This window comes from Lynx rufus, unplaced genomic scaffold (assembly GCF_022079265.1).
Source record: "Lynx rufus isolate CCGP_SWC_20201006 ecotype Redwood Valley unplaced genomic scaffold, mLynRuf1.p SCAF_1, whole genome shotgun sequence".
In the NCBI taxonomy this organism is placed as follows: Eukaryota; Metazoa; Chordata; class Mammalia; order Carnivora; family Felidae; genus Lynx; species Lynx rufus.
This window is the reverse complement of record NW_025814823.1, coordinates 5,027,752-5,050,149: the sequence shown is the minus strand read 5'-3', so window position 1 is coordinate 5,050,149 and position 22,398 is coordinate 5,027,752. Positions and strand designations below refer to the sequence as shown.

The window sequence follows — 22,398 nt, the reverse complement described above, 5'->3', positions numbered from 1 at the left end:
ATCGACTGAGCCACCCAGGCACCCCAAGACCCGCTTATTTAAAAAAATATATAGGAACACACAAAACTGAATCCCACCAAAGAACCTCAGTGGTCCGTCTTCCAGGCTTTTTCTGTACTTACACATTTTTAAAAGCAGTCAGGATTACTAGAAGTAATATTTCAACACATTTTTTCAGCATAAGTTTTCCATGTCACTTAACGTGACTTTAAATGACCATAGGATATGATGATGTAGCTGTATCAGAACCTTTATGCCCAACCCTCTTCTAAACATATGAGCATTCACTACATAAACAATGCTGCTACAGTCGATATAGTTATCCATAAATACTTGTTCACTACTTTATTTGTATTCCAAAAAAGAAGAATTTATAGGTCAAAGATTATTTCAGGGAAGGCCCCTGACATATTATCAAACTGATCCTTTAACACAGTTGTTCCAATTTATCCTCCCAAGTACTATGAATAAGAGTAGCTTTTCCAAGGTGCCTGGGTGGCTCAGTCAGTTAAGAGTCTGACTCTTGATTTTGGCTCAGGTCATGATCTCATGGATTGTGAAATCGAGCCCCACGTCGGGCTCCGTGATGACAGAGCACAGCCTGCTTGGGATTCTCTCTCTCTCTCCCTCTGCCCCTACCCTGCTCGTGCTCTCTCTCTCTCAAAATAAATAAAAAATAAACATTAAAAAAAAAGTAATTTTCCCATCACACTCTCAACAATGAACTTATGTTTTAAAAAAATCACTGCTAGTATTTAAGTGGAAAATGCCACTTCCTTATAATCCAAATTCCTATTTCTGACAGTACTAAGTAAAATATTTCAAATGTTAAACAAGTATATTTCTCCTTTTGTGAACAGTCTGTTCAGGTTATTTGGGTATCTCTGAGGTATTTTTCTTATTGCTTCTAAGAGCTATTTCAACATTAAGTATATAATTCTTTGTCTCATGTATTTCATGTGTCTATTTCTAAAATTAGATCCTACTTTTAAGATATATCTCAGTTTCAGATGTTAAAATGTGAAAATATAAGCATCTAGAAATGAAGCATTTTAGTCCCAATTTGTCATTTACCTTCTTCCTTTGTCCATGGGGTTTCTTTTGTTTACCTCTTTAATCCAACTTAGTTTATTTTTCCATATTTTGTATTGCACAGATGCTAAGATTTCTCTCCTTCACAGTTTAACATTTCTGAACCTGGTACCCACGTTCTCCAGATGGGTGTCTCCAATTTGATGAGACACGGCAATATAAAGTAGGGATTTAATTTTTTTCTAGATAGTTCAACTTCTTTATTGACTCAAGTACTGTTTTGCTCTCTGACATTCCATTTTTATTACATTTACAAAAGTTTACACACAGACAAACTTGTGTATATAAAACTTAGGCCTGCTTTTAGCTCACTCTGGGCGCGCTGACTAGTGCGTGTAGCTTTGCCTCTCTTAATACCCGCGGGCTGCTTTAAGAGCGTCCTACTAGAGCTCCGCGTCTGCTCTTGCCTTCCTGCACACCATCTCCCACGTGGCTCTCCTAACCATCTTCTTCAAACACGTATCTCAGGTCACATCACCCACATCACAGCCCTGCGAGGTCTCAGCCGTCCCCAGTGTAATCCAAAGCTCCTTAACGTGGCACACAAGGCCCTTGGTGACCTCTGGAATCTCATCGTCCTGTTCTGTAGCTGGTCTTCCAGCAGTTCCTCAGAAAAGGGCTAAGATCATCCTCATCCCCAGGCCCAGCTCCATACCGCGCCTCCTCACACAACTTTGCTTCCTACCACTCTTGATCTGATTAAATCCAGTAACGCAGGTCCAGGCTAACTGATATAGCCACTAGAAAGACAGAAAGCCTCAGGTTAAAAAAGAACCCCTTGACACGTAGTAGCAAATGACAGGGAACCAGAGGTGGCACATGAAGTCACGTGCGCTTATTCCACATATTCTTTTGGTTCAACTCTCACCAAGGTTGTGAGCTGAAGACAATGGAGGGAGGGCCCAGGAGAGAGGGGAGATTAACTCCTTACATTTCTCTTCCTCCTTTGCCTCACTCAGCCCTTTCACATGGAGCCTAAAAGCAATTACAATAAAGAGAGAAGCAGTTTCATGAATGAAAATAGTTGGAGGGTACCAAGCTGCTCTAGCTGAGTAAAAAAATAAGCTACTAAAATATCTAAGGTTTTTTCTAAGTATGGAGTCGCTACACAGAAAACTAAAAACGAGAGATACACCCCTATGTTTAGAAATTAGTCAACTTTTGGGGCACCCGGGGGGCTCAGTCAGTTGAGTGTCCAACTTTGGCTCAGGTCATGATCTCACGGTTTGTGAGTTCGAGCCCCCCGTCGGGCTCTGTGCTGACAGCTCGGAGCCTGAGCCTGCTTCGGATTCTGTGTCACCCTCCCTCTCTCTGCCCCATCCCCACTCATGCTCTGTCTCTGTCTTAAAAATAAATAAAACATTAAAACAAAAAAAAAAAAATTAGTCAATTTTCATTCAAAGAAAAACAATCCTAAATATTCTGAGTTTAAAAGGATTTTGCCAGGGGTGCCTGGGTGGCTCAATTGGTTAAGCATTCAGCTCTTGATTTCGGCTCAGGTCATGATTTCACGGTTTGTGAGATCAAGCGCAAGCCTGCTTGGGATCCTCTCCCTCTGCCCTGCCTCAGCTCGTGCACATGCATGCTCTCTCACTCTCAAAATAAAAATAAACTTAAAAAAAAAAAAAAAAAAGGATTTTGCCAACTTTTAGGATAATACTTCACCCTAGCGTAGTATCTCTTCACAATAAAAACCATGTCCAAAACAAAAAATTCTCACATATGGACACAGCACATTTTACACCTTCATCTACTGCCTCATTTTTAATTCTTCATGGGGTTTTAATGCAATGTGCATGCATATGCCCTAGTGAACATGTTTTCATCAGAGGCAGAAGAGACATTGCAAAACAAAACAAACAATCACACACATGGAACCAGCAACACTAAAAAACTTCTGAAAATGAATCTGGATTGACAATTTTTAAAAAGAATACCCAGCATGGCAGGAGCATAGCGAGAAGGGCATTTTCATACTGGCTGGTGGGAAATAAATTGGTAAAACCTTTCTGGAAAGTAATTTCACAATATACACTAAAAGTGTCCAAAATTGTTTCTCTCTCCAAACCAATGATTCAGTTTCTAGGTTATCTGTCCTAAAAAATTAACTGAAAATATGAATGAAAAGTTATACTAAAAGCAAACACCTAGACAGCATTTACTGTTTGCCTGGCTCTGCTGAAGTTTTATGAATAGTAATCCTCAGACCAACACCATGAAGTAGGTACTGTTATGTTGGGCCCACTTTACAGATAAAGAAACTAAAGCCCAGAGGCATAAACAACTTGAGTAAGGTCACAGAGCTTGTAAACAGTTGAGATCTGAACCCAGGCAATTTCAGCCCGAGTGTACATCTTTAAAGTACAATACTAAGATGCCTTTCCCTATAAAGATGCCCGATACAGTGATACTTCCCAGAAGACCTAAAAACAAATATTAATAATAGAATGATGGCTAATGATACATCCATTCATAAAACTGATATTAAGCTACATTAAAATATTTCTAAAGAATTACTGAGTTGGCAAATACTTCTGATAGAACACATGAGAAAGAACAGGTTATAAATAAAGGAATACAGTTGACCTTTGAACAACACAGGGGTTAAGGGGTGCCAACCTCACAGGCAGGTGAAAATCCACATATAACTTTTGACTCCCCAAAACTTAACTACTAATAACCTACTTCTGACCCAAAGCTTTACCAATAACATAAACAATCAATGAACACACACTACGTATGTCATGTATATTATACACTGTATTCTTACAATCAGATAAGCTAGTGAAAAGAAAACACTATTAAGAAAACTATAAGGAAGAGAAAACACACTTCCGGTGCTGTTACTTATTGGAAAAATCCAGAGGTGGACTTGCACAGTTCAAAGCGTGTTGTTCAAGTGTCAACTATGGTATGTGCTCATGATCCCAACTTAAGAATATATATTAATACACATGTGAAGATAGCTACGTAAGGCATATGCACATACAAATCTCAGTTTTCTACAAAAAGAAAATCTTAAACACACACCACATGCGTCATTTGGGAAATACAATCAAATTTAAAAGTCAAAACTTTACTACTTAATATGTAACTAACATCTTCCAGACACAGGAGTTTAACTTACTATAAGAACATAAAATTATAGTAACGTTACTTACTCTTTTTATCTGATGAGCTACTAAAATCTATACCACCAAGGCCTTCACTGCCAGCAGTTGAAGTAGCTGCCGTGGTTCCCAAAGTCAAGCCTAAAGCATTCTGCCCAAGTCCTACAAATAAACCAAATATTATTTATAAGCCCAGAGGGATAAACATCCACTGCCTCATTTTTCACTGAAAGTCTTCATAATTTCACCTTAATGACCAAAGCATTCAAATTGCTTTTAAGTTGGATCCTGGATTTTCTTCATACTTGATTTAAGCAAATAACAAGAACAAGTCTAGAGTATGCTTTGGACAAAGACTGATAGTCTTGCTGGGATTCGATGGTATAAGGAGTTTGGATGATGTAACTTTGATTTCTTTACTTTTTAGGTAATCTTTTTAGGTCTGGCTGACACACAACGTCACATTAGTGTCAGGTGTCCAATGGTGACCTGACAAGTCGACACATCACGCTATGTTCACAAGTGTAGTAGCTACCCCATGTGTCACCACACAACCTTATTACAATACCACTGACCATATTCCCTGGGCTGTACCGCTCATCCCCGAGATTTGTTCAGTCCGCAACTGGAAGCCTGCACCACCTACTCACCTTCGCCCATTTTGCCCATCCTCCTACCCCACCCACTCTGACAACCATCACTTTGTTCTCTGTATTTACGGATCTGTATCAATTTTTCTTTACCAGAAGGATCAGAGAGTGTAGGTTAATTCAATACATGTGAACAATCCATTTTATTTGTTGCTTTTTAAACCCTCTCTACAAAAGCAGTTTTAGCTTGTACACTTTCAGATGAATGCTTCACGTCTTCCAATCAGGCTTTGGAATCGTATACTTTTAAAATTACCTAGTACTGGATGTGTGAATTAACTTGATAGAATCCCTTTACAATGTATATGTATGTATCAAATCATCATGCTCTACACTTTAAATATCTTACAATTTTGTTTCTCAATTATACCTCAGTAAAGGTGGGGATGGACAGATAAATAAAACAGTAATGATTTGTAAGGTTTCAGTATTAGTATAAAGCAAATAGTTTTACTATTAATGAAATTTAAAGAGCTGACAGTTGGAAGCCTTACAGTTCAAACATCATCAAAACTGCATACTCCCAAGTTCTTTTCATAAACCTTAAAGAAGAAAGAAAAGAAAATTCATTTATTTAAATCCCACCTGACTGACAAAAGGAATTGAAGGGGCTAGACTGTTAATCTTAAATTATTAATGTATGCTTGTGAATAAAGTAGCAAAATTTTAGAGACCTTGCATTGGTAAATCACCGAAGTCCGTGCATTCCCAAGCTGACAATACGGACAGTATGCTATTTAGAGAAACAGTAGGATGTACCGGATCTGAGCACAGGATGACTGAAAGCTGGTTTCAAACACTGGCAATGTGCGAAAAAAACAATGCTAAACATACGTTAATTTTTTAAAGTCAATGGCATCTTTAGGTTAGCATAACCATAAATTAAGCACTGATGTGTGTCTAGAGCCTAAGAAAAATTAGAACAGACCTAAAAACTCATCAGCAGACGCAAAAACAATCCTCAGCCTCCCCTATTGTTTTTGTGTTTTGCTCTCACAGGAACCTTTAGGAAAGATGTTTAAATATTTATCCTGCAAGGAAATGTACATTATAGTCATCCACTGATTTGTTTATTTGAAGACATTCTGAGTACCTAAAAGGTTAGACAGTAGTGACAAAGATAAGTGTTTGAAAGATCAAAGCAAACTTGAACACCACAAATTTCTACAGGTTATCTTGACGAACTCAAACTCCTTTTTCCCTTTTCCACTGACCCAGAATTTCTTCATTGAATTTAGTATCTGAATAGAGGACACAAAAGAACCATAACTAATAGAAAACATCAGGTCATACTCCATCTCTCCCACATACCAATTATTAGACACATATTAGGTGTTCAGCAAAACTTCTGAAAATCAAATAGCCATTATAAATGAACATATGTATTGGAAATTCTGTGATTTCAACACGTTATCAACTTTTTTTTTTTATTAAAAAAAATTTTTTTTCTTTTAGTGTTTATTTACTTTTGAGACAGGGAGAGACAGAGCACAAGCAGGGGAGGGGCAGAGACAGAGTGGGAGACACGGAATCCAAGGCAGGCTCCAGGCTCTGAGCTGTCAGCACAGAGCCCGACGCGGGGTTCAAACCCACGAACCCGTGAGATCAAGACCTGAGCTGAAGTCGGATGCTTAACCGACTGAGCCACCCAGGTGCCCCAACACGTTATCAACTTTTCCTAACTCATAAATTAGGTTAGGAAACAGAAACTCTTTTTTTGAGAGAGAGAGAGAGAGAATACAAGCAGGGGAGGGGCAGAGAGAGAGAGAGAGAGAGAGAGAGAGAGAGAGAGAGAAAGAATCCCAAAGAAGCTCCACGCTCGGCACAGAGCCAGAGACGGGGGTCAATCCCACAGCCGTGAGATCAAGACCTAAGCCAGTATCAAGTCAGATGCTTAACCCACCGAGCCACCCAGGCACCCCAAACAGAAATTCTTGATTTCTATATTGCTATGTGAGATAATTATACAATGTCTTCAAATCAGAGGAAAGCTTTTCTCACTTCCACATAGCCCCAATGGCTGTCCTGCATTATATTACTGTGTTACATTATATACAGTATCATGTTTCCTCTATTATACATTCCTAATATTCAAAACATGTTAAGGTAGAATCCTTAACATGAGGCCAATTTCAAAATAAGCATGAAATGAAAACTCAATCTAAGATAGAACACATTAAGTATTCTCTGCCAAGTGAATGATACTTTAGTATTTTGTCTGACTATAATAAATTTAATACTTGTGTTTTAAAACTTTGCTTTCAAAACATGCTAATACCCTTTCCTGATGTCTTTAATGGAAAGCCATTCTTACAACCAGAGCTTAAAAGGTCAAGTTGTCTTACAATGAATTTAGATACTAAATGATTCAAGTTAAGCAACTGTCTTTTATTAAAAAGACAAGTTTCTCTAGAATAGTTTACTCCTGAGGCGCCTGGGTGGCTCAGTCAGTTAAGCAACCAGCTTCAGCTCAGGTCATGATCTCACAGTTTGTGAGTTTAAGCCCCACGTCAGAGCTGGTGACAGCTCAGAGCCTGGAGCCTGCTTCGGATTCTGTGTCTCCCTCTCTCTCTGCTGCTCCCCTGCTCACACTCTGTCTTGCTTTCCTTCAAAAATAAATAAACATTAAAAAAAAATTTTAGAATAGTTTACTCCTCCTTAAACAGGCCCCTCTTTGCTTCCTTATCTAGTCAGTCAATATTGAGGGGCCCCTGGGTGGCTCAAACGGTTAAGTGCCCAACTCTTGATACCAGCTTAGGTCATTCTTGCAGTCATGAGATTAAGCTCCACGTCAGGCTCTGCGCTGAGCACGGAGTGAGATTCTCTCTCCCTCTCTGCCCCTCCCCTGCTCATGTGCTCTAAGTAAATAAATAAAAATATTGAGCAGAAAAATTTATTTCTACACAGCTAAGATGTCTAATTATGTATGAAAAACATTATTTTTTAATTCAGCGTTCATACTGAACAAAAAATCTATAGGTTAAAGAGATAAAATGATCTGTTCAAAAGGCTGAAATAGAGATACAGTAAATTTAAAAATAAATAGTTACTATTTCTGGAATGTAAATACCATCAATTACCTGATGTTGCTGTGTTCGAACTCTGGAAAAGCGAACCTCCCAAACCAGCTAAGGCTCCCCCTAGAGAGAGGCTTGTTGATGCAGTAGTAGTCGTGGCTGTTGTTCCACCCAAGTTATTCAGAGTAAATCCTGTAGATGCTGTAAAAAATGAAATTGTAAGGCTTCATAAGGAAACATCATTTCTAAGAACACCAGAGAAAATAAAAACCCTTGCCAAGAAATGCAAAAAGCAAAAAAACAAAAACACAACAAACAACCCTTCATGTCCATGATAAAATTCACTTAGGAAAAACTACTCATTAAAGATGAAATTATAGGGGCGCCTGGGTGGCGCAGTCGGTTAAGCGTCCGACTTCAGCCAGGTCACGATCTCGCAGTCCGTGAGTTCGAGCCCCGCGTCAGGCTCTGGGCTGATGGCTCAGAGCCTGGAGCCTGTTTCCGGTTCTGTGTCTCCCTCTCTCTCTGCCCCTCCCCCGTTCATGCTCTGTCTCTCTCTGTCCCAAAAATAAATAAACGTTGAAAAAAAAATTAAAAAAAAAAAAAGATGAAATTATATATATACCTAAGAATAAAGAGAAATCGTACCTTCAGAGCAAAACCTAGTGACAGAAATAAGAGTTCTGGGTAATACTACAATGGTATCAGGTAACTGACTCCAGACAGTAATAAGGAGTTTTTCCACCCAGGACACCAACTTTGCCTTCGAAATGGAATGAATCCTAAGCCGGGCAATATTTATGCAAACTGTTCACCCTTCCCTGTCACCAAAATGCTCCCTGAAAACAAAGTGGATATTAATAATTTTACATTTTGCCTCTCACTCTGTCCCTGCTTTGCTCTGTAAATAGAGACTGACCTCCAAGATGGTCCCTCCTGCTTTAAGGACCAGTGATGACCTTCTTCACAAATCAGTAGTTTACTAGGTCAAAACTGCCTCATGGTTGAAATAAAAACTTTCCAAAACCAAAGTTCTCTTCAATGATAAAGGTGGATACCTATGTTCACCAACGGCAAAACTAGTAAATTCAACCGTAAGAGGTGGCTTCTCCCATTGTGCCTCACCTGCAGGAGTTGACGTCAGAGCAGACGAAAGAGTAAGACCACTAGCTGAGGTAGAAGTAATGGGCAGAGCAAATGGTGTGGCAGACGCAGCAGGTTTAGCGAATCCTAAACTGAAACCCGTCGTAGATGCGGATGTTGTGGCTGGCGTTCCTGCGCAAACAGACAAACAGATCCTATTTTACCACAAGTGTGTATCATACCAGTTTCAGTCAGGATCCCTAAAAGATAGAGTCCGTCTACTTTTGCAGATAGAACAAGGATCCATGCACTTGTATGTGCACGAAAAAGTCACATACAAAAGGTGGGACCAAATCAGGGTGCATACTTAAAAAAGATGGCCCTGGGGCGCCTGGGTGGCGCAGTCGGTTAAGCGTCCGACTTCAGCCAGGTCACGATCTCGCGGTCCGTGAGTTCGAGCCCCGCGTCGGGCTCTGGGCTGATGGCTCGGAGCCTGGAGCCTGTTTCCGATTCTGTGTCTCCCTCTCTCTCTGCCCCTCCCCCGTTCATGCTCTGTCTCTCTCTGTCCCAAAAATAAATAAACATTGAAAAAAAAAATTTTTTTTTTAAAAATTAAAAAAAAAAAAAAAAAAAGATGGCCCTGTGATTTAAGAACAGCAAAAAAGTCCAGTCACTGTGGTAATGTTGAAATCCATTTTCAGCTCTACCCCTGAATGTACCTAAAAGAGCATTTACCCTTCCTTTATACTCAGCAGAAAAGTCTCCCTCCCCTCCAAGGCTCTTTAAACCAGCATTCTCTACTGCCTAGTGTTCTGGGTTTCTGTCAGCTCCCACTACTCCTTTCAGTCTCCTTCCGTCCATCTCCTGCCTCTGTTCACTTCTTAAATGAGGCTGCCTATGGTACCAGGCCTGCTTCCTTACTTCCCAACCGCAGAATTTCAACCACAGAAACATGGTCTTGATTTACACCCCCTGGAGTCTCCCCTGGCTAGCTCTGCCTGGATGTCCCTCTGCACCTCTGCATCCCCCTGGACAAAAGCACTCCTAAATCCCCTGCCATGGTCCTCTCAGCTGCTCGTGCCAGAAGCCACGACCCTCCCTGATGCCCCTTCTCTCTCCTACATTCTACTAGCCACAAACCCTGTCAATGCTCCTGCAGAAATATCCCTGGATCACAAGCATCTTCAAAAACCTTAGCTCAGGCCATCTCCCTCTCAAGAACTATTATCACAACCTCTTGATTTGTTTCTGTGCTGTCAGTCCTTCCAACCTCTCATCTATTCTTTGAATCAGTTAGTTACTTTAAAAACAAGCGAGAATACCAACAAAAAATAATACCCTGCTGATTCTCCCGGACTGAAGGCTCCCATTAGCTCTCTACTATCTCTACGCTACAGCCTAAAGGGCTGGCACACAACCACCTTTCCTATCTTGTCCCAACTTGCTCCTCAAATCCCCTCTCCGTACCATTCCCACCTCTGAATCCAAAACTCTAAGAACCGAGTATTTTTCCTACTTCCCCGGTCCTTTTATAACTGGGCCTTTGCACTTTCCATTCCTGCATCAGGAATAATGTCTCCTGCCCCCCAAATAAACTTCTACCCTTTTCTTTCTCTTCCTTCCTTGGCGCCTTTCATACATCTGTTACGGCCTTTATCAGATCACACAAGAACTTATTACTACACCTGCCTGTCACCTTCACCTCGGAACACACCGAATGCCCTGCTCACGCACTCTGTAGTTCTTGACGTCATCCGCACCGCCCTCACCACCAGTACCATCGCCACACGAACAGCTAATACTGAATGTTCAAACCATCATGCACACCTAAGGCCACACGGTTAGGAAGCAGCAGCTGCTCAAAACTACTAAATGAAGACATGTATAACAACCTGCATTTTGGCTTCTCCCGAGAGCACGAAGAAGCCAGAAACTAAGCTTCTGGATTGTCCTTACCACAACCAGAAGTTCCTGCCAGAGTACAGTGCTTTGAAATCCTGCACGGGTTCGACAATCTCAGAAAATGAAAGAATCCAACCGCTTGTCCTTGAAGCCAGTCCTGTCCAAACCGCTGGTAGTAAACAGATATGCTATGCTTTCTCCCGATACCAGGTGAGTAGCATCCAAATGAAAAAAGTCCACCAATCTTGAATTTATTTCAACTTTTGGTTTAACTTTAATTAATAAATTTAATTTTAATTGAGGCTCCTCACCGTCCTCTCATTCATTCCTTTCCTTTGACATTATTAATCGCCATTCTAGTTACTCACATTCCATTTGGCATCTCACTGCAGAGAACGAGGGTATTTTCGAGCCAGAAGGAAGTCAAAAACTTTTTAGTCTAATACTTTCACTTTATAGATAACTAAAAGCTGCCAGATATTACATGACTACCTAAGACCTCACGACGACTTGGAGGTATAAGCAGGGTTTAATTCCAAGACTTCTGAGCTATGTAGTGTGGTGCTTTTTTCACTACAAGACTCAAATAACTGCAAACTGTAATGTGAAATTTCCACAGAAAAACCACTTCTGTATTTAAGGCTTTTTTTTCTGAATTAAAAAGTCACTGACTTTTTAAAACACGCCAGTACTAAAAGGTTCTGTGATGAGTGTCTGTGATCTCTGTTAGGTTCCTTACATGCTTCCTTCTATACCCCAGCTCTGTGAGATATTACGAGAAGAGTAGAAAACTATAGATCTGGGAATCTTTCCTCAAAAATTCTTACACACAGTTAATCCTGTAGTTATAGTTGTTGCTATTCCTGGGGACAAAAAGAGAAATAAAATTTAATTCACCAGTGGAAGATGGCATTTTGGGGGTTTATCACAAGGGCAGACTTGGAATCATCTTCAGGGTGTGATAACACTACTCAGACGACCAGTATCTTCCACCATAACCGCTAACACAAGCGTTCTTCCTATAGCACTGGTTTTCATATTGCAAGCTGTATATAATTTTGATTAATTAGGAAACAAAATTTATAAAATGCAAACAACTACTGCTTATAACAAAATTAGGAAGGAGAAAAAAAAGCTACTCTAAGCAAAACACTGGCATGCAGAACTATTTCAAGAAGCTCCCTGGTTGGTGTCACATCTACTCCTGCAGTTCTTACATTTTCTATGTGTGGCTGTGAAATGTTGCAATCAAAGCTGGAAGGTCAATGCAAAAGGTGGTAACAGAGACCAAGAGGCCCTGAGGGTACAGAATAAAAAGTCAATAAGGAAATAAACTGTTTAAATGGTAGTACCGGTGAATCATATTTTTAACTTAATAATAAAATACCCATAAGTATTAAAAAAAAAAACAACTTTTTATTATTGAAATGTCTACCTTTTCCCAGTGAGACAGTTGTTTTAATAATACAAAATCTTAAAACATCTCTTAGGAAGGCAAATTATAATTTTACAGTAAAATAGATGCTAACTGTCCCACATATGCTCAATTAAGTCCAAATTGGTAAACTCATCTTGACTAAGGTAAAACGCTGCATTACATAATTTAATATAAAAATTGTTACTTTATTCATCGTATTTAAGGAGGCATACCATCTTTGTGTCAGGTTACAAAAAATTTTTTTTCTTATGAGAGATCTTATTTAATTCTTTAAATGTGTGTGTTTCCCTTCTTTACACAAAAATAGATTATAACTGGGGCGCCTGGGTGGCTCAGTCAGTTAAGCATACAACTTCGGCTCAGGTCATGATCTCGCAGTTCATGAGTTTGAGCCCCACATCGGGCTCTGGGCTGACAGCTCAAGGCCTGAAGACTACTTCAGATTCTGTGTCTCCCTCTCTCTGCCCCTCCTGCACTCATGCTCTGTCTGTCTCTCTCTCTCTCTCTCTCTCAGAAATAAACATTAAAAAAAAATTCTTTTAAATAGATCATAACCAACATGGGCCTATCACTGGTCCTTAATTCCACATCCCAATATATTTTTTCATCTTAGTATTTACCATTTTCTCGGTCTGTCACCAATGACAATCCTTGTAAAGAGAAGGGATAGAGAACAGAACTAAAGAGAAGGGAGAACAGAACTTGAAGAATAGCCCACACCTACTCCCTGCAAATGTGACAATCCTCCTTACCTGTATTTGTTCCTCCCAGAGTGAACCCAGTGGTAGATTTCGATCCAAAGAGGCCAGTTCCAAAACCACCTGAGGAAGCGGATGTAGTTGCAGGAGTTGCAGTGCTTCCAAGAGTTCCAAAATTGAGCCCCACCGAAGGGTTGCTTGTTACAAAAAAAAAAAAAACAAAAAACAAAATAGAGTCTATTAGAGCCAGGATTTCTTTAAGAAAAATAAAAGTTCAAGGTTAATATGTTAAATGTCTCATTTAACATATTCAATATGCCTCCAGAGAATACAAAAGGAACTAACATTTTTAACCAACCAAACTCAAATATTTTCCTGTTCTCTTTAAAAATAAGTCACATATAAAAGTAGCCTTAAAAAACACAATGGGGGGCGCCTGGGTGGCGCAGTCGGTTAAGTGTCCGACTTCAGCCAGGTCACGATCTCGCGGTCCGTGAGTTCGAGCCCCGCGTCGGGCTCTGTGCTGATGGCTCGGAGCCTGGAGCCTGTTTCCGATTCTGTGTCTCCCTCTCTCTCTGCCCCTCCCCCGTTCATGCTCTGTCTCTCTCTGTCCCAAAAATAAATAAACGTTGAAAAAAAAAAAATTTAAAAAAAAAAAACACAATGGGGGGGGCTGGGTGGCTCAGTCAGTTAAGCATCCAACTTTGGCTCAGATCATGATCTCGCAGTCTATGAGTTTGAGCCCGCGTCAGGCTCTGGGCTGTCAGCTCAGAGTCTGGAGCCTGCTCGGAGTTCTGTCTCCCTCTCTCTCTGCCCCGCCCTTGCTCATGCGCTCTGTTTCTCTCCCTCTCAAAAAAAAAAAAAAAAAAAAAAAAAAGCTAGCATACTTTTAAATGGCCATAGGGAAATGCTATGAATGTGGATCATTTTCTTCTGGAATGACTCATGTACAGTCCACATTTCCAAAAGCATTTGTTCTTCCCCAACTAATAATAACATAAAGAAAAATAACATACCCAGAAATAGAAAAGTTATTCTAAGTGGTCGTCACTACCTCTCTATTGCTATATTACCACATTCGTGGAGTTGGGGGGGGGGGGGGAAGAGGACACAGGTATCTTGCCACCAAAACAGCAGTAAGAACTGGGGGCAGGGGTGAGAAGATGAGAAGGACTCAAGGTAACCTGGCAAAAGTAAAATGCAAAGCAAAATTACCCTCGATCCAGAGTTTTTGAAAGCTTAAAAAGAACTGCTGATAATAACAAGTGATATGAACAGAGTTCACAACTTTCAACTGTTCTTATCAAAACTCGGGGGCTCAAATTTGCTATCTATGGGTGGGAGAGCAAATTATGAAAATAAACAAGAAATCCTGACAATTTGCCACTTCAAAAATTGTGTAGGAGAGTTAGGAGAGAATATATCAAGATGTAACATAATGGGAGATCCCATGCATCCTGTATACGTACCTTTATTACTTCTCCCTCACCTTCCATACAGACATAATCACCATAAGAGAAGCCAAGGTCAGTTTTAAAAAGTTTAAAAGTCTGGGATGTTTCAATTTAAGAAGGCAGTGGGGTTATGGCTGGGTTCCAGTACCAGCACCCCAGTGTCCTGGTACCTGTGTGACATTACTTAGTGTTTATGATTCTCTATTTCCTCATCTGCAAAATGGGAGTAACAGTGCCCACTTAACAGATTTTTTGAAAGATTAAGAGATTAAATGTTACTACTGTCATCATAAGGAACACTTATAAATTCAATTAAACACATTATGTACAAGGTATTATGCTAATCACTGTAAGGGGAATAGAGAGGAGCTTACTAAGAAGGTAGAACTTGAAATCAGTCATCAACACTGAGTAGGGAAGAAAAAAAAAAAAAAGACTACACCCTCTGTCTTAGTTTATCACTGATTTTAAAATGATTTCTATGAGCACAGGTGTATGTGTGTCCCAGGTGTGAAGTACAGAGGGCTGGCAGAACAGGGTTGCAAAGTTTCACCAACAAAGCACAAATCCTAAACACTTAATCAACTGCATTAAAATGGCATTCTAGGGGGGGCACCTGGGTAGCTCAGTCGGTTAAGCATCCGACTCTTAATTTCGGCTCAGGTCATGATGTTGTGAGTTGGGAGTTCGAGCCAGGTGTCAGGTTTCCGGATAGCACGGAGCCTGCTTGGGATTCTCCCTCCCTGCCACTCCTCACCCCAGTGCATGCACCTGCTCTCTTTCAAAAATAAACGTTAAAAAAAAAAAAAAACAAAAGATACTTAAACACAATTGGCAAATTTTGCAAACATCAAATTAAAAAAATGGTTACTATGCTCCGCTGTCTCCCAAATAAATCAGTGATCCCATTTGGTTTTACTGCCATTCCATAAAGACACAAAAGAAGTACAGCCAAGGTATGTCTAAAAAGACAATTAAAATATTTAAAATGTCTTGATAACTGAAGCACAATGAAGTGTTTCATACCTAAATTTGAAAACATTACCAAAGAAATATATCAAAGTGGTATCTTCTTACTCAGAAAAGCAAGAGAAATTTCTCTGTGGCAGAGAAATTTACTTAATGAAAACCAAAAGCCACCCCAGACATGACCAATTTTTGCCTCAACCTGGTATTATCTGCTAGTGACTCTTTAAGACGTGCTACAGAAAAGCCAAGTTGACTCCAGAAGATCAGGAATATTCTTTTAACTTCTCCAGCATGCCCTGATGTGGACTCAGGAGGTAACACTTACTGAGCACCTACCAAGTGCCAGGTGTGATGCTAAATACTTTCCATGCTTTATCCGATTCAACAACTCTGTGAGGTAAATAGATGATACCCCTTTTCCAGACGTGGGAACTGTTGGACAGTAACGTTGCTGAAACGATTTACCTAATGAGACCAAATCGCTAGATGGCTCTCGGGGTAGTTAGGCCTTCAAACCAGTACTCCACGAGACAGACGTCAGATGGTCTCTCCTTTCATTCATTTATCTAAGCCCTTCTGAAGATTGTGTACATGTTTCCAGCTCATGACTCAGAATTCCTTTACTCAGTCATTCAACAAGGATCTATGAAAGCCCTTGTCATGTGCCAGGAACTGTCACAGGGACTGACGACAGAGTGGTAAGACTCAGATCCTGACTTCAGGAAGTTTCCATTCAGTGGAGAGAATGAATCAATCACTCATTCACTCAAAAAATACGCACTGAGCTTCACTATGTCTACCCAAAAAAACGACATGAAACGGTCTTTGCCCTCATGGAGCTTTCGTTCCGTTGCTGGGATCAGAATATAAACAAGTCAACAAAAAATATAATGAATTGGGGCGCCTGGGTGGCTCAGTCGGTTGAGCGTCCGACTTCGGCTCAGGTCATGATCTCGTGGTCCATGAGTTCGAGCCCCACGTCGGGCTCTGTGCTGACAGCTCGGAGCCTGGAGCCTGTTTCAGATTCTGTGTCTCCCTCTCTCTGACCCTCCCCCGTTCATGCTCTGTCTCAAAAATAAATAAACATTTAAAAAAAATTTAATAAAAAAATATATATATATAATGAATTGACTACAACCGTGGTAAGTGCTATGTTACAGGGTGCTATGAGGATGGAAACCTCGTCTACACTGGCAGAGCTGCAAAGACCTCTCTGGATAGGTAAGCATCGGAGTCCCAACAGTAGACACTAGCCTGGCACTCAAGGAGGTGGCGGGGGGATTCCAATCAGCGGGAACTGACCCAAGGGGAAGGGGTTGGGCCAAGCCCACCTGAGGAACTAAGAAAATGCCCAAGTTGCTACAGCAGTGTTTTTCAACCTAAGATTAGGACCCATCAGAAGTAGAACATCAATTTAGCAGATCACAACCAGCATTTAAAAAAAAACAAAATGGAGGGGCACCTGGGTGGCTCAGTGGGTTAAGCCTCCGACTTCGGCTCAGGTCATGATCTCACGGTCCGTGGGGTTCAAGCCCCCCGTTGGGCTCTGTGCTCACAGCCCAGAGAGAGCCTGGAGCCTGCTTGGGATTCTGTGTCTCCCTCTCTCTCTGCCCCTCCCCAGCTCGTGCTCGGTCTCTCTCTGTCTCTCAAAATAAATAGATAGATATTTTAGAAAAATTTTAAATTAGCAGGACTTGCTGATTACGTGTGCAGAGTGAAAGAAAAGGAGGTATTAAAGGAGAAAGACTCCCAGATTTTATATTTGACTATGTAGTCTGCCCAACCCCCCCTTTTTTTTTAACACAAGGAAGATTCTTTTTTTGCCCTTTTAACCTACAACCACATTCCTCAAACTTCACAAGATGCCGTGTAACGTGTTCTACGCGCTCTTCTGGATTTAAGGAACTCCTCCACTTTTACCTTAAAAAGACTGAATTCTAAAGATTCCATGTCTCATCATGACAATGATCTTTAACGATTTTAATGGTCTCTGGACCTCTGGTAGCTTTACTTCGCCATTTGAGCTGGTGGTTCAGCAGGCTGCACAAAAACGAGAAATATGCTACATTTTTCAGTGTAAGTCATTACAACACAACACTCGCTCATGTACACTCATCTGCACATCATGTTCAAAATCATCACCAATAAATGCTGTAACAAGTGTTTAAAACAAGAAACAACAAAGGAGAGGGTCCCATGAGGTACAAAGACCTGAGAGGTACAAAGACCTGAGCTCGTTTAAAAGCCCACAACATCATTAAGCCCTGGAAAGTCCCACACCGTGTCTCCTGCAATGAAATCTGAATTCTCGGGGAGAAACTCTGACTTGTGCTCCTTAAAATCTTCTATGACACTGTCTTTTTCTAAAACCCCAGAGTAAGCCCCAGTGCCGTTCATTCGTTCACCATTCGTTCCGTGCCTCGGGCTGCCGCACCGCTGGGGCTCGGCGTGACATGCCAGGCCCTTCCACGCAGCCAGACCCCCTCCGTGGGAACAATGTGTGAGTATGAACCATCGTAAATTCTGGGGGACCTCACAGCCCCGAGACCATCCGCCCTCCTGCCGACCAGGCCGCCGGAGTTGGGGGGGGGGCGGCAGGGCGCTGAAATAAGGCAGGGCTTCGAAGCTGGCCCTGGGCAAGTATTTTTCTACCAGGCCCACCGGGAAGGAAACCCGGGGGGCGGGGGGAAGAGGGAGGGACGGGCCCATCCACCGGAGGCTCGAGGGGAGGACCCGGGCCGGGGAAAGCGAGGAGGTGCGGTTACCTAGACGCCCCAGTCCCGAAGGAGAAACCGCCGCCTGCGCCGGTCCCGCCGGCGGCTACGGTGGTGGAGCCCAGCGTGCTGGTCCCGAAGGAAAACCCCGTGGACATGGCTGCCGGGGCTCGGAGGCGTCAGCAAGCTGCAAGGGGCCGGGGACGCTCCTCTCTCCTCAGAGTCAAGGCGGGCCGCGCAGCATCGCTCTCACCCAGCCGCGACCTGGCGGGAACTTCAAGTCTCAGCGGCTGAGAAGGCCGAGGTGGGTGGGGCCACCACGCGAGAGCACGTTCCGGCGCCCGCCGCGCGCACGTAGCGCACCGGGAGCGAGGCCGCCGCGCAAGGCGCCCTGGGACGGGGTGGGTGGGTCGGCACGCAGCGCAAGGCACCCTGGGAGGGGGTGGGGTGGGCGTGCCGCCGGCTCTCTTCCGCAGGTGGCGTCCGGCGTTAAAGGCAAGGCGGACCGTTTCTTTTTAGTTCTGTATTGGGATACGTGTTGACGTAATCTGTACCTTATGGTTGTTGAATCTCAATTATTGCTTATGTCCTTCCCTACTGGTAAAAGGGATGCGCGGAGTCCCAGAGTGAGGAAGACCCTATGGAGCATTCCAGACGCCTTTATAGTAAAGGAGGCGACCTCAGTTTTTGGTTGGCTACCGCCCCTTCCCGGGGAAGTACCGGGAGCGTGTCTACTCCCTGACGTTTCGGTAATCGATCGATGATAATTCATCCGCTCCGCGGCGTTTCAGAGAGAGTCCGCTGCGGGGGGGTGGGGGTGGGGGCGATGTGGCTGACCCTGTTGGTGCTGCGCAAGCTCCCTGGCGATCAAAGGCTGTGGTCAAGTCCAAGTGTTGGCGGCGTGTCCTGCTGGGTAGGAGTTTGTGCAGAGAGCTAGTGCAGAGGAGCAGATGGTATGGATCCTTTCGATCCTGTGTGTGGTGCCTAACGGGCTTTCTACTCAGTTTCTGCTGCTGCTACCAACAAGACAACTGTTCCCAGAATTCCTTGTGCCCGTTCAAACGCATGGTACCTTCAAGTAGTGGTATGGGGGATCCCCAACAAAATGCTTACCTCTTCGTTCTGCATGAGGCTCGTCAAATGTCAAACGCTCCTACAAAGATTGTTTCTAAGTAGCATTTTATTGAACGGATGGTCAAAGATCGTCAGATACAAGAGAACAGGTCTGACGCGAAAGTCAGAAACCAAAACGAAACTAGAAGGAATGGAGATAATTTGGGAAGCAAAAATAAACCAGTAACTTTATTTTTATTTTATCTTATACCTAGAGAAACGAGATCCACAAAATCAGAACAGAGTGCTACAAAAATTTTTTAGAAAAAGGAAAAAGGGAAATGTAGGTGACCAAATGAACTCTTAGCCTGGGAGGAACAGCATTCCAGTAGCGGTCGGCACAGCTGGTGCCCACATCTTGGATTCTAGTATCATTCTCCAATTAAAGGGACTGGGCCTCCTTGAGAAATTATTAATTCTAAGAGTTGGGGTGGAAAAGATGCAAGATGAGCCTGGAGCATATTGTAGTGCCAGAAAGTAAGGAAGTGCTCAAAAAACCAGAAACCAAAAAAGCCCTGCCTATATTGATGAGGTATGTCAAAGGACATAGGAGCCAAGTGAAAAATTTACTGATGGCCAAAGCTGGAACAAGAAACTGAGGAACTATCAGATTATAACCAAAAGTTTAAAATGAACATCGGTAAATCCACACTGATGTAAGCGAATGAATAAATAATAAATGGGGAAGAATAGAAAAATATCTTGTGCAGAAGCATTCCAAATCATTTATATAGAAACACTGCCCCACAAGAGGGGGAGAACAACTCCTACTCCATAAGGGTGGTATTATAAAGTCGTAAGAATTTCCCAGAAAATATATTAGGAAGACAAAGGGGGCGACTGGGTGGCTCAGTCAGTTAAGCGTCTGACTGTTGGTTTCCGCTCAGGTTGTCATCTCACAGTTCTTGAGATCGAGCCCTGCATCAGGCTCTGCACTGACAGAGCGGACAGGCTCTTTTTCTCCCTCTCTCTCTGCCCCCCTTGCTCACTCGCACTCTCTCTTTATCTCTCAAAATAAAAATAAACATTAAAAAAAAAGACAAAGGCCTAGAGAATAGGAATAAAAGAATAATGAATTAGAGTCAGACCAGGCCTTTTCACATTTGATAGAAAAAAGAAAGGAGAGAGGCGCTTGGGTGGCTCAGTCAGTTGAGTGTCTGATTTCAGCTCAGGTGAGCCCCGCATCAGGCTCTGTGCTGACTGCTCAGAGCCTGGAGCCTGCTTCTGATTCTGTGTCTCCCTCTCTCTCTCTACCCCTCCCCTGGCTCATACTCTGTCTCTCTCTCCCTCTCAAAAATAAGTAAACATTTAAAAAATTGTTTTTTGAAAAAGAAAGGAGAAAGGGAGGGAAATGGGAAGAACAATAACAGAAGGGAGAAAAAAAGAAAAAAATAATAAAAAGAAAGAAACAGTAATTATCTCAGAAATAATATAAGAAAATTTCCCATAATTAAAGAAAATGTGTTTTTAGATTGAAAGAGTTCAGCATGGGGGCACCTGGGTCCAACTTCAGCTCAGGTCATGATACCACGGCTGGTGAGTTCAAGCCCCACCTCAGGCTCTGTGCTGACAGCTCACAGCCTAGAGCCTGCTTCAGATTTTGTGTCTCCCTCTCTTTCTGCCTTCTTCTGCTCATGCTCTCTCTCAAGAATAAAAAACATTAAAAAAAATATTCAAAGAGTTCATCATGTTCTCAAAACACTGGATGGAAATAGAGGAGAAAACCAAGTTTCTTGTTTTAAAATTTCAGATCATGGGGGTGAAGAGATCCAAAAAGCTTCCTGAGAAAATAAAGTGGGGACCTCCAAAGGGAAACCAGGAAGTCATCAGGTTTCTGAACAGGTACCGTGGAAGTTAGGATGTGTTTCTGGGAGCTCTCAAAATCCTAAGAGAAAAAATTTTTCCCAGCACAGGATTCTAGACCCAGCCAAACTATCCATCAAAGATTTGTCTTTTGCCTTATTTCAGGAAGTCATTAAAGAATATACTCCACCAGGGGTGCCTGGGTGGCTCAGTCGGTTAAGCGCCCAACCTCAACTCAGGTCATGATTTCACAGTCTGTGAGTTCGAGCCCCACATCAGGCTCTGTGCCAACAGCTCAGAGCCTGGAGCCTGTTTCAGATTCTGTGTCTCCCTCTCTCTCTGACCCTCCCCTGTTCATGCTGTGTCACTCTCTGTCTCAAAAATAAATAAACGTTAAAAAAAAAAAAAGAATATACTCCACCAAAACAGAACAGAACAAAGTAAGCAAATCAAGAAGAATACAACATAAGATCTAGGAATTCAACACAAAAGACTAATAAAGACATTTCCCCGGCTTCACCATATTCTGGTGAAGGGGAGTCCCAACATAATTCAGTAGGCATAGAGAACAACTGGAACAACCTGGAATAAGAAGGGAAGATACTCTTAGATATCTAGGGACCTCTGGACAGATGTCTCAAGGAAAAACAATGGAACTGAGAGATTATCTGTCGGACTTAACCATGAAGGAATACTGGATCTAGTGTGAGAATACTTAACATGAGAGAGAAAGAAAACTAGGCAAATTACTCAAAGAGGCAATTGAAAAAAAAATTCAATTATATAAGAAAGGAAATGTAAGTGGAGTACTTAATTTGGAATCACAGTGAAGAGTCTATAAGAATAATAATGAAAACATGAGTGTGAATTCAACTTTTTTAAGGTGTTAAAACTCTAATAGCACAAGAGGAAGGGGAAATGCAAATCTGGGAGCAGGGGATTTTCTACAAGAGCTAAATTCTGACCTTAAGTGAAGGAAGAAACTGAAAAAAAATTACCTAAAACTGAAAAAAAAAAGTCAAGAAAGAGTCCTAAAACTATGTTACTTAGACATACGAAAGTAAAAACAAGAAAAAGACAAAAATCAGAATGAGTGCTTTGGGGAAGTAGGAATAGTGATGAAGCAGGGGATAACCAAATTTTGTTATAAGCTTTATGCTACTCTTGAATATTTGTTTGTTTATTTTTTTGTTTGTTTATTTTAAAGTAGGATCCATGCCCAGTGTTAGAGCCCAATGTGAGGCTTGAACTCACAACCCTGAGATCTAGACCTGAGCTGAGATAAAAAATCAGACGCTTGGCCAACTGAGCCACCCAGATGCCCCTACCCTTGGACTTTAAAAAAAAACAACAAC

At 41.9% G+C, this 22,398-nt stretch overlaps 1 protein-coding gene across 1 annotated transcript in view; it reads right to left on the bottom strand.

Moving 5' to 3' along the window:
- The window catches only part of NUP58 (nucleoporin 58), a 39,976-nt gene extending 21,565 nt beyond the window's left edge, over positions 1-18,411 (bottom strand). The window contains exons 1-5 of the mRNA XM_047077947.1: positions 18,179-18,411; positions 13,045-13,187; positions 8,995-9,144; positions 7,933-8,070; positions 4,254-4,364 (exon numbers count right to left, since the gene is read on the bottom strand). Coding sequence (XP_046933903.1) covers positions 4,254-4,364; positions 7,933-8,070; positions 8,995-9,144; positions 13,045-13,187; positions 18,179-18,285 — 649 coding nt within the window. The 5' untranslated portion in view covers positions 18,286-18,411. The remainder of the gene's footprint in view (positions 1-4,253; positions 4,365-7,932; positions 8,071-8,994; positions 9,145-13,044; positions 13,188-18,178) is intronic.
- Between the last annotated feature and the right edge of the window lie 3,987 nt (positions 18,412-22,398).